Source organism: Saccoglossus kowalevskii, chromosome 6, assembly GCF_978046115.1.
Source record: "Saccoglossus kowalevskii chromosome 6, keSacKowa6.1, whole genome shotgun sequence".
In the NCBI taxonomy this organism is placed as follows: domain Eukaryota; kingdom Metazoa; phylum Hemichordata; class Enteropneusta; family Harrimaniidae; genus Saccoglossus; species Saccoglossus kowalevskii.
In genome coordinates, this window is record NC_140646.1 from 19,938,437 (window position 1) to 19,955,263 (window position 16,827).

A 16,827-nucleotide genomic window follows, 5' to 3' on the forward strand; every position below is an offset into this window, starting at 1 on the left:
ACTTTAATTGTTGTACAGATCAATGTGTACAAAAACAAAGACACTACTGTGCTAGGTAATTCCTGGGATGATTGGAACACGGGGATTCCAAGAAGTAAAAGTCAGCATTAAATGCGACCAGATCAAAACTCGTATTCATCCTTGTCACTGGGAAAACGCAATAGGTTATGTGAAATCCCTCTTCGAATTCATCAACAAATAAATCTCCCACGTGCGTGGCGTGACGACCACCGACCGTAAAATACCAATACGATAAAACATCGCTGTTTCAAATAGGGAATATATATCCATAGACTTATGTCTTTGATATAGCTATAGAAGTGCGTTATAACTACATTTTGAATCTGACATAAGACAACTGGGTCTGATACAGTGTTATCTATCTACAGAGATACCGTAATTCTGTCACGGTACTGGACGTGGATCAACGCGCCGCTCTTGAAGAGGTCCTATTTGAAACAACTCAGTGGATTTTACAGCCCCCTGCCTCAAGTAAACAAAATGCTATTTTATTGTCCGAGAGCAAGACCGTCAATCAACCTGTCAGTTGGACAAAAGTAGGTCGCCGCTCGCGCCCGGGTATAGACAACACAATGCACTTCGCATCGGTTTTAGTTTACACTCTCACCGATACCAGAATATCATTGAGTAAATGGAAAATAAAGACCAACTTACAATGTAATTTAATGAGTCAATATAAAACGTCATTTTATTTAACTTCGTTGTCCCATACTACAATGTAAACGGAACAAGTGCAGAAATGCAAGCATTAGTTTCTTGACGAAAAAATACAATTATCCACCTTACTCCCACACTCAAAGAGCTATACAAAGCGCGAGTCACAATCAAGGCACTGTACTATTTGCCCGTTTCCAGCAATATTTTGAAAGGTTAAACAAATTTATCGATTAATAAAGAATCTATTTGTTTTCTCAATTTACAAACAAGTAATATACGTAAGTACTTATTGGAAAGCTACAAGTAAAAATATACATTATTCAAAATACCTATTTTGTTTTAAAGTCCACATTTTTATTTGTCATTTTTACTGGACGCACAAACCATATTGATGTCAAAATAAAACATTATAGTGTGCTTATCGTTACGCGTAGTCATTTTTCCTTGTATTGCGCCCTCTATACTTCAGGTGCATTGAACAGAGGGCGCTCTACACGACGAAAAATACCACTGCCTGCTCACCTGTATTTTGCCTTAAAGACTTTGTAACAGTTAAAACGTATTAAGTGTTATACTTTAAAGGACGACAGTCGTTGCGCCGCGCATGTGCGAGGTATGGGTCAAATATGAAATATAACAATAGAAATAAAAGTGTTATTTAAACAATAACTTACGGGCGGTTTTATCTCCAGGGTTACTATTTCCTTTTTTTCAATTACAGTGAAATGTATAAACCCGACAATACAAAAATATGACGTAACTTTCTCTAAATCTGCCATTAATATCTCCGATTATGTAATCATGTAAAAATGTTTTCTAGATACGTGTATAACACACAGCCAGGTTATGTAATCAAAAATAAGAAATCGATCATTAAATTGCAAAATATGTTGTTTTTCAATGACAATTATAAATAAAATAAAAAGCAGTTTCCTCAAAATAATGCGCCTTGCAGTGTTTTGTGTCGAATTCGCCGCTACATTGCTAAACTTAAAGCTACAACAACACCGATAAACAGAACAATTATTCCCAAAAGAACTGGCAACTTGTCCTTGAGTACGCCCGCTATGATAACGAGTCGAGAGGGAAGGGACTGGTAGTAGCTGTCACGCGCTTTCAAGCGCTGGAAATATGCAGCAATGCGAGGGCGCTTTCCCTTTCCCCAGAACCGTTCAGCGAGAGCGTCGTCTTCGAGGCGGTAGAACACCACGGCCCAGTATATGTCAGCGACTGTGAACCTCTCTCCGCAAAGCCAAAAGTCTTTACCTGGTAACGAAGACAAAACACAATATTTAATCTTAATTTAATAATCGTTTTTTTTCCACATTTCCAAACTGAACATATAGTAAGCATACTTGAAAATGGCATGAAAAATCGACGAACATGACTGATGTATACATCGAGTTACGAACATCGAGTTACGAAAACATCGAGATACAGAAATGACCACGCCCATATTTTTGAAACTACGTCCACTTTTGTGAAACCACACCCAAATTGTAACTCGATGTTCAATTAACAGTTAACAGAACTTCGAGTTATGGGCAACATGCATTTTGTTTTTTGTTGAACGTCCACATTTTTCGTAACTCGATATCCGTAACTCGAACAATTCAGCATGATCTCAATCAGCAAACAAATAATAAATAAAAATAATAATAAAATGCATATTTAAAACAATGATAAACTAGGATATTATTATAACAACAACAACATAAGGCTTCCCAATACGTCAAACCACTACTTTTATTATAGCGGAAGGATTACGTAAATGTTCCATATAGACAAGATACCGAGAGAGAATGAGTTGGAATGTTGACAATTAAAACACCGACTTTTAGAGACGCCATTCACAGTTCAGTTTGCCTACCGTGTTTCTCTTCAATCTGTCCCAGTTCTTGCTCCATCTTAGTCATGATGTCTTCAGTAGTTGTCAGGACCTCCTTCATTTTTTCCACTTCTGGTTGCTCTGGCATGATATCGAATTCCGCCTTCTTCTTGTAGTAAGCGTCTTTTAGTTCCGGATACTGTGCTGCGTACTGTTCGCACTTGCCCGGCAGAACCTCTCTTCTTGCTGTGAAGTAAGAGTACGTGTAAATGAATAGAGTTTACTCTAAACATTGCGTCGCCGGATTTTCTGAGGAAATTTACATATGTGAATATGTATTTCTCGTAATACAGCATCCCATATTCTAAAATGCGCAAAAAAAAACTTGACGCGACTGTATTCTGTATTATAATGTTTTAAATTTAAATGTGGGGGCAAATCGACCAATGGAAACATGTACATTCTCTGAGGAACACGATACATCATAGAATGTCGAATAACAGAACTGAATAAATATACAGACGAGAACAAATTTTTGAATATATTTTTGTTCGATACTCCACACTGTAGAACAAATTGGATTGTGATTTATCATGCACTAAAATGTTGTGTTTGCAGAACACAGAATAGTACTAGTTGAATGAAAAAAAATAAAAAACACTAATACGCAAGTGCATTGATTATTATTGAATGTACGAAGCAGCCAGTGCATATTCTCGGGGGAGGGCGGACATCCGGGCATTTTCACCGCCTGGCAACCATCGCGGTGAAAACAAAGGCCAAAAACTCGCAGAAAACGGTACTTTGCGATGGTTGTAGAGACTCCCATGAACAGTGTAACAAGATTAGCCCTGCATGTGTAACATATATAAATTCGGTTGTTCAGGATTACTTCAAAGTTGAGTTGTGTTGTTTTCTCGAATTTTCACCGGCTCGACCGTCGTTCAACAGCAGCGCGCACAGAGCCCATAAAAATGCATGGTACAGTGGTGCGCGTCTTAGCAACGTGGAACGTCTTGTGACGTGGCTCCGCCCCGAGGACTAGAAACTTTCATGGTTTCATCACAAGAAAACTTCGAACGCGCACTGTTAGTGAGTGCACACAAGATAGCAAAGTTTATTGTTGCGGCGCGGGTCCAAATTTTACACACCACACAGACGGCGTTTACTCCCAGCTTACGTACGTGAAGCATGCTGGGGGAGAATACGCCCCCTGTGTGGAGAGTGCACAACTCTTCGCACATGCGTGACACAATGACCACACCCATCATTTACTCACATTTCCAGATGCGTTGCAGCATTGGTTTTCTGAAGGTGACCTTGCGGGACGAGGCTCCGGCAACACTGGGGTAAAAGGGAACGCATATATGCACGGTCCAGTTGTCAAATTGGTCCGCTAATCGTTTGAAATATTCGCAACGTTCGCCCTCTTCAGTTGACTTGTCCGGGCACAGCTGTACGGCTATTTGGAAACAAAACAGAAATAGAAAAAAATAATATATAATTAGGCATGTATTTTTATTATTAACAGTGTGAGTTGTCATGTACATTGAGGAGTTTTATTTCAGCCAAGGTTTAAAAATACAACTGTCTTGAAATGCTGTTACGCTATTTTCTACCTAGTAATCAGGGATTGGTGTAGGATTTCTGGTGTATTTACAATGACGTAATTGCCGAATTACATTATGTGTATATGAGTAAGGAAAGTTTCAGAGGAGCGCGTTCCTGTAAATTCCCGATGTTAATATCAAAACTTAGTTGGACCTAGTTAATGACAGCCCACGACTGTGATATTTCGTGTTTTGGTTTCGAATTATGAACAATTAAACATATTAAAAAATGCTTATATGTGTAAATTGATACAAAGACACCGAGAGAACTTCAAAAACACAGTATTAGAACATCATAGTTCATTAATAACTTGATATTTAGAGGAATAATCTAATGCGCCAATAAACGACAATGTACATTTCCCCACTTTCATTTTTTGGACTGCGTTGGGTTCATCATGAGCTACAGCACATGAAGGCACACTCATTAGTCTATCTACCTATAATGTGCGCGTCTAATTTACTATACGATGTGTATACCATTATCTGGGATTAAAGCTTGTATATCCCCCGGGCAGGTATTCTAATATCACCTCCATATTAATATAACATGATAGATGTAGACAAAGATCACTTACTGTCCGGGAATGTTTCGTCTAGATACTCCACTATTTTCTCTGATTCGACAATAATCTTGTCACCATGCCCTAGTGTTGGCACCTGGCCCTTTTTGTTCAATTTCATATACCAAGGTGATATCCCATGACCCTTTGCGATACTGACCGTCTTCTTCGTGTATGGCAGACCCTTTTCCGCAAGTGCCATACGAACCTGGTTATTGGGAAATAATTTAATTATTTTGTTATAAAAAAATATGGTATATGTTTTATTTTCGCCGAATACGCGTATATGTAGGTGCCCGTATCTCCTGTAAGTTGCGGGCACTCGACAGCCAGCTGGCGTGTGTGTACTTTTTGTACGACCCAAACGAAGTACACACCTCGAATGAAGACGCGCCATGACACACGGTGCGCAGGTTGTTGTTACTTCTATTGAATGATTAACATTTTTAGTTTCATCCGACCAGATGCTCGCATATGTTGTGTTCCTAGCTCTATGTTTATCACTGGGCGGTGTTGGCGGTATTCACAAGACTTACTGCCGTGAACTCTCGACACACGATACCCTACAATATGGATGAAATAATTAAAACTTTCCCAGTGGATGGGTTATCAACTTGAAAACACGCGAACCAGAGTTTATATGTCACGTTTTTTTTCTCATGAGAATTCAAGACAGACAAACACATCATCTCGCTCAGATGTATGTTCTATCTAGTTCAAGGTCCATTCTCTAGTCTAGTTATTTTAGTCAGTTTCCATGTTGATGATTTAATTGTCTAAAAAAGTGGGCATACTGTCCTGAGCGTTCTAGACGGCACAAACAGATGCAGTTTGGTAGCTGTTTTGAAACATTAGACACTTGCGAAATATAGACACCCCCCCTATAATATCCGGGTACCTGCCTTTAATATACGTAAAGAGGTGTGTTGTATTTAAACGAAAATCGGTATTTATAGGATCACTTGCCAACATTTCCCAACAGCTAGGGCTGTGCACGCCTCTATCATTTGTTCCGGTCGAGTCGCCCGAGGCCCTCAAAGTAGCACTATTCGGTGAGTATCAATACTGCCACCGCACGCGCGTACTCGAAGACGGACGGACACTCACTTATGTTTATTAATGGCTTGCTCTGCATTAAATTAAATTTTATTTTATTTATTTATATAAATCTGGCCAGTGCAATATTCAAAAAATGTTTCGTATTTCTCATTATCAATATAAATTTGTTCTTTTCTGTCAAATTTGTAAAATAATTTATTTGCTTTCCGACTTTTTCATTATAATGTATTATATTATTATATAAAATTGTATTCGTCTTCTACTTCATTTCTTGAGCAAACAACGTACAATGAAATTCGGACTATCGAATATTCTGCATATCGGGACTTCGGATATCGGTTCTCTTGTCAGCGTCTTGTAACGCTGCCATGTACGTGTACGTGCTGGTGGCATATTTCAGTGCATTAACGCAAAACTCCGTGTCACGGAACCCCAAATTGAATGCTGCTGTAAACAAGCACATTGACCGGGTGTCAGTGATTGAAACAAGCCATACTAAATTTGTCACAGATGGCTGACTGGGAATACGAAAACTGTTGTGTGCGGCGGCGACTACAGTCGACTCGGGACCATACAATCGTACTTTCGTGCCGCGCATGTCTGCCGCGTGTAAGTTAAGTCATCCGTAGAAACGGTTGTCTATCATTACACACACGCACACACAAAATGAAAGTCCTTGGCCTGGGCCGAGCTGAACCCAACCCATGGGAGTACGTAGTGCAGTTTTCAATGCGGAGGTTAAAAGTTCACTCCCATTCAGTGTATAGTATAGTCCATATAGCTAATATAGTACATACACGCACCGACTACTAGTATTATGAAAGTGATTCCGATTAACTGAAAATAATACCTAGATCCAGATGAGTACATACACTAAATACACACAATGTCTATCACACGTCCCCGCATGCAAGAGTTTCGCTTCCGGTGAAAGCTTGTTGATCTTACCCGTTCTTTGGTGAATCAACTGTACAAATGACATAACAAAAAGTATGATGAACGCACTACCTACCCGCTGAGAGAAAAACGAAGGCTCGAAGTGATAAAGTACTATGTCAGACATGACTGGTGTAATTCAAAGTCGACAGAGGAACGATCAGTAGGTTTTACTGTGCCGGAGAACGCACGGCAATGATCGGAAATACAGCGACACACAGATGTATATATACACACGGGAGGTCACTGTTGGGTCACGCACGGGTTACCTCTGAACTTTCACTCGCGCTGGAGAAAACAAATATCAGCAAACACAGAAGAAAGATGCGATGTCACGTAAACAAAATAAAATAAAATTTAGCAATTTGACATAAAACACTCTGAGTCTACATCAAGCATATCGGTCATGAACTTGGTGGGCGGGCCAATAAGTATATTAAACTAAACTAAACATTTGTTTCAATGTAAAAAAAACCAAAAAACACTGACTAACAATGTCAAAACTTATTATCAAAGTATGTGTGAAAGGACTAATTTCACAATCAAAATACTAGTAGTATAGTCTAATGTTGCTATTTTTATTATATATATTTTACTTAACATTACTATGTTTTCTATTTACATTTCAATGTTTACATTAATTTTTTTCATTTCAAATTTTCAACTTCATTGATGTACATAACCAAAAAAGAAATGTAATATTTTCTTTACGGTGTCAATAAAGCACTATTATATTCTATTCTATTCTTATCTATTCTATTCTATTCTGTTACTTTTTTTCCAACGTCAGACGAGAGAATATTTAATCGCAAAATAAAAAGTATATTTTTTGTGATGTAATCAATTATAAAGGTTATTGTGCGAAATGGCAAAAAGAAAACAAAAAAACAAAACAAAGCAACAAAAACAAAAAACACCCGCCCGGGGAAACCGCCGCTACGTGGACAGTAACACACTGTATAGTTGCGGGAAATTTAATTATGCTCCGTTCTATATAACTTGACCTTTCACCACATACCGATACACTTCATCCTTGCCTCTCACTACATAACTGTACACCGTATTACAATAGCGTTGCACTTTCACCATTTACGCAGGTCCACTCACTACAATCTGACCCTCCACTACATTCTGTACACATCGTACATATGGCGTTGTTCGTTCACCTTGGCGAACAATAAGAAAAGCAGAGTAGCACGAGTTCGGCTAAATCGTGTTACGAGGGTGGTATCAGAAAACTATATAGAAGTCGAGAAAGACATGTTTTGCATTTGTTATTGATTATAATGAGAACATTCCGTATAAGGTCCATCATACTGAGCTTATTAAGTAAAATTGGTAATTGCATCGGGTTGATTAACAATCCGTGGTGGTAACAGTTTGCGGATATGTTGACCAGTTAAAAAAGGGAAAACCGATCAACTAACATAGTTATTAATAATGAAAAGTTGGTACAAGTAAAAAAAAATCACGTACCTGCGCGCGACTGATCATGAATAAGGACAAGAGCCATGAAACTGAGATAAGAAGAATATAAATTCATTCATAAATGAAAAAAAAAATTGTCAAGTGCTACATATGGTCTACTTCACTGTGTAGCTATTTTTAGAAGAACGAGAAGACACAAGTATTCCAGAATTAAAATAAGATAATCATCCAGATAAAATAAAAAATAAATGACGACAAATATCGAGTTACTAGAGAAAAGATATAACAAAACAAAAACAAAAACGTGAAACATACACTGATGTCAACAATAACAACAATTATGTTGGTAACATAACAAGTTAGAATATTATTTTGAAGATTGCTAAACTTCGGGGGAAGAGAGTAAGGAAAAAATGAGGGGATGATATTTCGGGGAATCGTCCAGGCATTGTGTGTAGTGATTTAACGATGCTTCCAAAAAGTCTAAAAAGATGGAAATCCATTGCAGCCAATAAGTTGACGGGAGAAGGTATCTGCTAATGGTTTAAGCATAGAAGGCAGAAGGTCCTTGTACCATCCATTGTTTAACCAATGATGTCTCCAGCTTCCGTGAAAATGGACGTGAATATGACGCCCCGCCAGATTCTGAAACTAATGATAATTCATTTCTTCCGTGTGGTTATATATAATTATTTCCGTAAAACTGGAACAGATCCAACAGTAATTATGAATTAAGGTAGCAAGAAGGGTTTTGTGACGTTTACAAATAAAACATTCTCTGTCTGTTGTCTCGTTCAGAACAGTAATTTAGCTTATATATTTCAAAAGACTAAGTATAGAGGTGCAAGTTTACACAAACTGGATAGTCATTGTTTACATAATTATCACGTGACATCAAAAATGGCGAACCTTGTAAAAATGACTAAGTCTGCGATTGCGAGAGCACACTGCGGAATTTCCTGGTGAAATTTACGTCATGCATTGTCCGTAATCAAGTCCATTGAAATGCGTCTCCGATCATCAAAAGATCTATTATTCCGATTTCTAGGCAGGTTTGTTTTTTTGTCCCCAAATTATTTCATACTTGGCACCTTTAACAGACTATTATTCTGTGACAAAGCGAATGTATTGTCGCCATGGTTTTCATGATGATTTTTTTTATTTGTCAAAAATTGATAAAACGGTTACTTTAGACTTTGATTTGGGTGATGTACCCAAGCTTTTCAATGGATCGACATTTCGAAAAGACGCTGCTCAATAATACCTTTGCTTAATTCCGAATCCTTATATTTACATATATATATACCAAATGGGGTCCTTATTTTTCTAAAAAGGGATATAGAATATCAGCATTCATCATTGTAATTATAAGCAGAATCCTCAAATAATGCTAAAACGGGTCAAACCATGAAAAAGATAATACTGGCGGGAAAACTGTCCATACCATATAACCCATGACAAATTAGACGCTTGGGACTCAATTCCCGCGCGTGCGCAGATGACGACCATCCCGCTTTAATTAAAACTGAATTAACATTTGAATTGTACAGACATAGACACAAACAACAAATTGGCATGCGTATAAAATCCATTTATTTTTGACAAAAACGAAACGAAAAACGAAGTGCACGAGAACCAAAGTGCATACTATGTATATCACTTACGGTCCACCCATGTCCAAGAAATGACGGGCGGACACACTGACGCACAAAAGGAATTCGTCCGACCTTAACTAATCATATTGACAGTTTTTCTAACAATATAATCAATACGTTTAGATCTTAGTTCCAGAAACGAAAGCGTTAATAATTGAGAACAAGGCTGTGTTGATTTGGCAAATGGGAATAAATGAACCACACATTAAAGGGCGGTAGTCGTCTCACCACGCATGCGCGAGGTGTAAGGGCCTCATATAAATCAAGTGGCGACTTTGTACAAGTACAAGTACAAACTAGGACGTTACCAAGCTTTAATTAGGCTTTTTAGGTGATTGGAAGGTATCGAGGGAGTCACCGGCGGTAATTAGTGAAAGTCGCGCCCAGGTCAAATCTCATACTTGTGATTTCCATTAGAAGAGCGCATTGGATTGTGGGAAATCAATGTTTATTAACACAGCGCGACGACTGCCGCCCTTTAAGCTACGATTGCCAGAAACTTCTCAATACGTGACTGTCCCAGGCGTGGAGAAATTAGTTCAATTATGTCAAGTGATGGATACGGCCAGTGATCCAACTAACACAGATAACTACCATATGATGTTCACTTGGCCACTTCACGTTTATCTATACCGACTAGAAGTTACCCTGTACGGACCCCCATAGCACACAGTTCACTCAGTTGCACGTGCCAGCGAAATCATGACTACATTTTACGTTCTCATAGTCCATCGCAGCTGTCGAAAAGCAACAATGTCGTTCCATTGCTTTATTCAGATTGACAGTTACTATTAAATATACCAATGTTTCATTTGAGCTTTTTTGTTGTCAAGATACGCCAAATGAAAAAATATAAATATGTTTGTTTAATATTAAAATTATGTACTTGTATACAAAATGGACATCAAGTTCAAATTAAAAGGGACAACTGACTTCGTATGCAATTTATTATCACATTCTCTGTCTTAGTATATTACCGGTACTAATTTAAGTAAGCAAAAATCGGACCATCAAACTTAGTGTGAACCACCCTACAACGCAATGTCGTGTTTCAGTCAATCAAATTATGATGTATGCGGGTATAACAGTCACTAATAAGAGGTTACGAGGATACCTCAAAGTATGCACAGAGACAGTACGGCATGAGTATCGACCGACGCGCAGCGGAGGTTGATGCGACAGCGTACTGTCTGAGTATATTATACATCTGTTCCTTCCAAGAATACATCATGGGAATGCCGACATCCAACATGTTTAGAACAGAATCAGCGAACTTCTTCGGCGGTCATACCCTGATGGCAGCCATGTATGTTTCTTTTTATTAGAGGGCGCTTACGCACGTAATCATTCCATACAGTTTTATAATAATAATTTATAAACACAACATTATGATAAATAATTTCATATTCACGCAAAATAAAAAAAAACTAAATCTTTGTATCCATTTGAAATGATCGTGATTCGAAAGAGGATACACATATAGTAGTTCATCTGCGATAACAATTGAAGTTCTTATGGAGGTTGATGGTTGTAAAAATACTGGTTTATCTAAAATACACAAATTCGGATTTGGCAAGTTTCCATTATTTATATATATAAATTGGCTGAGATGCTGAATTGTTCGAAATCCGGACATCAAATTACGAACACCGAGTTACAAAAATGACAACGCCCATATTTTAGAAACCACGCCAACTTTTGCAAAAACACGCCCAAATTGTAACTCGATGTTCAATTGACAGAATCAATCGCCAAAAATACTGCGATTTCAAAAGCTTTGAGTCATGTATGTATAATAGTGGTGTGCTCCATGTGTCAATACCCCCCCCCCCCCGTGAGTAACTAAGGCAACTAAGGGAATGCAGTAATCATTCCTTCCAGACCCAAATTTTTTCTTCGACACACTTTGATGGGAAACATTCAACATTTCGCCGGCTTTTTATGAATGTGTAAAAAACACAGACAGCAACGACAGTAGCCCCGATTGCGAGTTCCCATGGTAATTTCTGTTTCATCTCCCCTATCCATGAAATACAAGTAGAAGGTTCGGATTTTTTGAAACACACACGACTTCTCACGTGTTCATAGTAAGATTCGATGTGAGGGCGCTGTCCATCTGCCCAGAAACGCTTATCGTATCCCAATTCTTCCAGCCGATGTAGCGTCGCAGCCCAGTAGATATCAGCCGATGTAAAACGTTTTCCACATAGCCATTGTTCCTTCACATCTGTAAAAAAAAAACGAACAGTGTTATGTTTTGTAGAAACTGTTGTCGAGGGCGCTGTATTAACAGGGCAGTTATCTGCGTTGTTCATATACTAGAGTAATAGCGTTTCTGTTCATGGCCAGTCCGTAAAACCGTTTATTTTCACTGACATTTAATTTCACTATTTAATGATTTAAGCATATTCACTGTGTTTTGATTTCATAAATTTGTCTAGGAAACAATTAGTTTTATTGTTATTTTCATGTTCACGTACATTTATAATTAAGCGGATTTTACTTCAGCGAAAATAGCGAAATTTTCTCGTCTTCTATTTTTGGTGAATTCTTGGGATTTAAATTAAAATAGCTGATAGACGCTGCTTTGGCCATTTGCCTCGAAATTTTCACACATTATTGACAAGGTGTTCCCCCTTCAAAATGCGTCCGGACAGTTTATTACGGCGAGTGGAACAAAAATAACAAGTCCGCAATTAACATGGATATATAAATTATGCAAAAATAGAAAAGAGTGAACTTTGAGATCATGCTGTGCGACTTTGAAAGCCGTTAGAGAGATGAGTGGACGCATTTGAATTAGTAGTATACCAAGGTATCCAGTGATGTAATTTTACCCACAAACGGACTTAAAGTTTTTAAGCAAATTTTTTTTAAACCACTTTTGTCCAAAAAAGCATATTTTTGACCCAAAATCAAAAACGCATTCTGGATATTTAAAATAAAGACAAGTTTTACAAAGTTTGTATAATAAGCTTTCAGAAAATATATAACATGTTGGATATATAATACCATCTTCATTGTCTAATTACTCAATTAAAAAGCAAGCCAAATAAACTGCATCTCTACCTTAATTGAATAATTAATGCATTTACAATAGCTGGTAAAATTAACTCGTACTTGCGGTTTCGTAGACTGTCTAAGCGTTCGCAAATGTTTTCTCAGCACGGACTAACGTTTTTGAACAGGAAGGAAGGAGTACAGATTCTCATTATCAGAACACTTTTTTTTTTGTGATTGCTTGTTTGTTTGCGGTGTCTGAAATAACATATCGAAATGAACACTCATGAATATAATTGTAATTGTATTGTGAATTATTATTATTATAATTTATATTGTCAGTACATATGTTTTAATTATTTGCGTTTCGGGCCGGTGGCATAAATCCGAATAAAATACATAATAATGACAATATAATAGTAAATCGTTCAAATAGGCAACGGGTACAACTATATTTTGTTGTCTTGGGTCATCTTCAAGTTGAAAACCGTTCAGATTCCGTACTTAGCCGTTCTTTGGTGTGCGCGAAAGCAACTTTCCTAAGACCTAACTATACGTAATAAACAATGTTAACCTTGGGTATTTTCACTTTTTCTCGCCAGTTCCTCTTGAAATTTCGTCAGCACGTCCTCACAAACACGTAATACCATCTGGACTTCTTCTTCTCCTGGCAATTCTTTTAACTCCGAATTCTTCTTTTCAAGATATAATTCCGCGAGATCTGGAAATATGTTGGCATATCTTTCACATAGCGTTGCGGCATGATCTCGTTTTGCTGAAAGTAAACAAAACAATAAAAGCCAGGGTGTTGTTGTTAAATCCTGGACCACATGCCAAACTCCACGAATGGAACTAACTGACATTCTTAAAGCGACACAGTCGCGCCGTGTAACGTATATAGCGCGTATAAAATAGCGCGAAGACTGTGGCACTTTTAAGCACGATTGGTTCTATTTCATTTATTCATTCATTCATTTTATCCCAGTGAAGCCAGAGTCCTTAGAGAGTGCGTCTATACCTTTCATATGTTTAGCATTGGTTTCTGAGAACCGCGGATTTCTTGGCGTGACCTGAGTTGTTCGGGGAAACATAGGAGCGATAAGCGTAATCATTCTGATATCTATCTTGTCATTGAGTCGCCTATAGTATCCACACATGTGTCCTTCGTCAGTTGATTCATCTGGACAGAGACAGGTTGCTGTGAAGAAACCGTGAACGATTAAGTGTTGTCAGTGGTTTCAAATGTGTAAGTATAAACCTCCGTGCGCGCTGACGTCTAGTTCGATAAAAAAAAAAACATTGGCCGTCAGATCATCTACGCTAAATGGCAAGGTTGAAAAACTAAGGACACTGGCACTGAGAAGCTGACCTTTAAATCAAGAACATTTATGTTATTCCAAAATGTGCGGGACATTTGCATACATTTGATGGGTATAAGATGTCACACGCATCTTAGATATGCGTTAATGAATGTGGCCAGTGGAACGCCACGCAGAATGCAATGCCGATATACATCTACACATATTAGTGAAAACAATATAGATATACATGTATTATTTTAATTTTAAAGAATACTTACTTTCAGGAAAGGCTTCGTCGAGATAACGCAATATTTTATCTGAATCGCACACTACTGTCTCCCCGTGCTGTAAAGTTGGCACCAAACCGAACGGGTTGAGTCGCATGTACCAGGGCTCCAGATTTTCCAAATTAAAAAAATTCACAGGGCATTTTTTATATTTCAGATTTTTTTCGGCCAGTCCCATTCTGACCTGATAAAATAACATAAAGTAACAGTTACATTATTGAGTTATGTTCCGGAAATGTGAACGTTGTCGACCAATGTACTAATCAGATTTAGATCAAGGTTTTCTTAATCCTATTATTGTTACGTTACATTACATTACATTACATCACGTTACATCGCGTTACATTATACTACACTACAGTACGCCGCTACACTACACAGAGGTGGCGGCACAAAATTCTGCATGCGGGTGAGATCTGCCCACCATCTCTCATGCCAAAGGCGCCACCTTACTTGTGGGGCATGCTCCCCCTTAACAATTTTGAAATCGAGACCCTCTGAAATGCTATTTCCTGACGACCCCCACATTTTCCCCTCTGTCCTGGTACCGCCGCTACCGTTACACTACCCTACACTACACTACACTATACTACACAGACTTGCAAACAGTCACTTGTTTATTTATTTTTACAAAATGAAATACTGTAAACTACTTTATTTTCGCTATATTCACTGAAGGTCTGATTCAGTGAAAATACTAATCTAGTGAATATAGCTTTTCTTCCTATATTTTGGAACATTTTGTAATGAATGTCACAGAATATGCAACATGTATAAGGTAAATGTAAAAAAGTGCGCTGTCGTTTTAAATACAACTGGACAAGTTTCCGATGTAATCCGAACTGATACATCAATGATAACGAGTAGAACAGAGAACACTGAACTAGTAACCCTACCTACGCAGTGTCCGAGCACCAAATGATTTTAGGGGTCGGGCATTTGAAATTATGGGGATGGCTTGAAGAGCTAGTGCATTTTTTTTTCCACCTCGTCTTATCTGTACATTTTCATTTTTGTCGCTTATGTCAACATTGTATCACTGCAAAACATGCAAATTTTGTTTCCATCTCGTTGTCCAGCTTGCTAAATTTTTTTTCAACAAATCTTCCAGCCACCCAAGATTTAGTATGGTCGACCCCTTATTCAATAGATACGCCGGTTAGCACGCTGTTTATCTTTCAATTTATTGTAATTGATACTCTGGGTATGGCAATGGCAATGATACCGATCTGTAGCAATTCTGTTTTTTGTAATCGACACTGACAGTTATTTATGTTAACAATGTACATTTATTCTATTTGCTAGGCGTTCAAAGTTGTTCTTGTGATTTCAGGCCAGCTGTTTTATTGAATAAGCCAGCCTCGTCATAGAATAATTAGAGTTGTAAATCCACAATAAGCACACTGACGTAGCGATAGTGCAGATTTTGTCGTAGCATATTCTGCCGTCCCGGTTGCAAATTCCGGGTGCAAATTGCCTGCCTTGTGTAGGGAACGATTAAACACAAAACGATACTTACACAAAACGAGAAATACGACACAGTCTCCTGATATAGTAGAAGGGGTGGCCCCGCATCCGCCATGCTTTAGTAAACCTCACCGTCTAAGTGCGGTATCAGCAATTCCCCGGAGCTCTGTCACTCGATCGCAGCTATGTCGGTAGAGGAACATTCGGCAGAGTAGCGCTATTTACCCAACAAGGCTCGAACGTAACAGTGATGTATACGCTTTATCATCGACACTGGAATTTATTCATACACGCATGGCATATTTAGGTCACATCGGGGTCATATAAAAGTCACTGGAGTAAATAATTACCAACAAACACCCAAGCGAAATACGATACGTTTACGTTTTAATCAATAATAGCCCCCATTTACAAAAGGAATGTTTAGTAATAATAGAAGGTACAATTGCGTTGTACTACTAGTACATAATATGAATTATCTGTGTTTTGTTACAAAAACAAACAAAACAAGCCTCATTATTTGTACAAAAATGAGTTTAGCGTGTAGAGAACTTGAATGGTTTATTTTCTGAATATTTTGTTAAAGGGCGACAGTCGTCGTGTCGTGTCGCGTCCTGTTTGATATGCGACTCATAGCGACGTATACAACGTGTGTAAAATACATTGCTTATTTACATGAAATTCGAACACGCGCTGCGAGACGAGCACCGCGCTTCAAGAACCACATATACTACAGGTGGTTTCATATTGGAAAATAAGGCAGGCCATAGAATTACCCAAATTTCATAGATGCACTATATCAGAGGACACTAAGATACATTTTGTAGACAGTCTTGCATACATTGGATAAAATGGTGCATCACTCAATCATACAATGACGCAATCATGACGTAGGATATAAACTGACTTTAAATGTTTTTACCTCCAGCATCTAGAGTCATAACCCGAAATTTATGGCAATACCAGTTGTACACATTGTACACAAACGATGGCTTATCGACTTAGACAACGTAAC

At 38.1% G+C, this 16,827-nt stretch overlaps 2 protein-coding genes across 2 annotated transcripts; both read right to left on the minus strand.

Moving 5' to 3' along the window:
* Nucleotides 1–1,330: 1,330 nt before the first annotated feature.
* Nucleotides 1,331–6,921, minus strand: LOC102806590 (ganglioside-induced differentiation-associated protein 1-like). Its single transcript, XM_085500163.1, has 5 exons — nt 6,751–6,921; nt 4,695–4,887; nt 3,786–3,968; nt 2,549–2,752; nt 1,331–1,944 (listed from the first exon to the last, which is right to left on the minus strand). The coding sequence occupies exons 1-5, from the start codon at nt 6,799–6,801 to the stop codon at nt 1,655–1,657; spliced, it is 921 nt and encodes a 306-aa protein (XP_085356289.1). The 5' UTR covers nt 6,802–6,921; the 3' UTR covers nt 1,331–1,654.
* Nucleotides 6,922–11,191: 4,270 nt separating this feature from the next.
* On the minus strand, nt 11,192–16,124 carry LOC100373862 (ganglioside-induced differentiation-associated protein 1-like). Its single transcript, XM_006816381.3, has 5 exons — nt 15,865–16,124; nt 14,337–14,529; nt 13,776–13,955; nt 13,332–13,532; nt 11,192–11,984 (listed from the first exon to the last, which is right to left on the minus strand). Exons 1-5 carry the CDS (start codon nt 15,925–15,927, stop codon nt 11,626–11,628), a joined length of 996 nt encoding a protein of 331 aa, XP_006816444.2. The 5' UTR covers nt 15,928–16,124; the 3' UTR covers nt 11,192–11,625.
* Between the last annotated feature and the right edge of the window lie 703 nt (nt 16,125–16,827).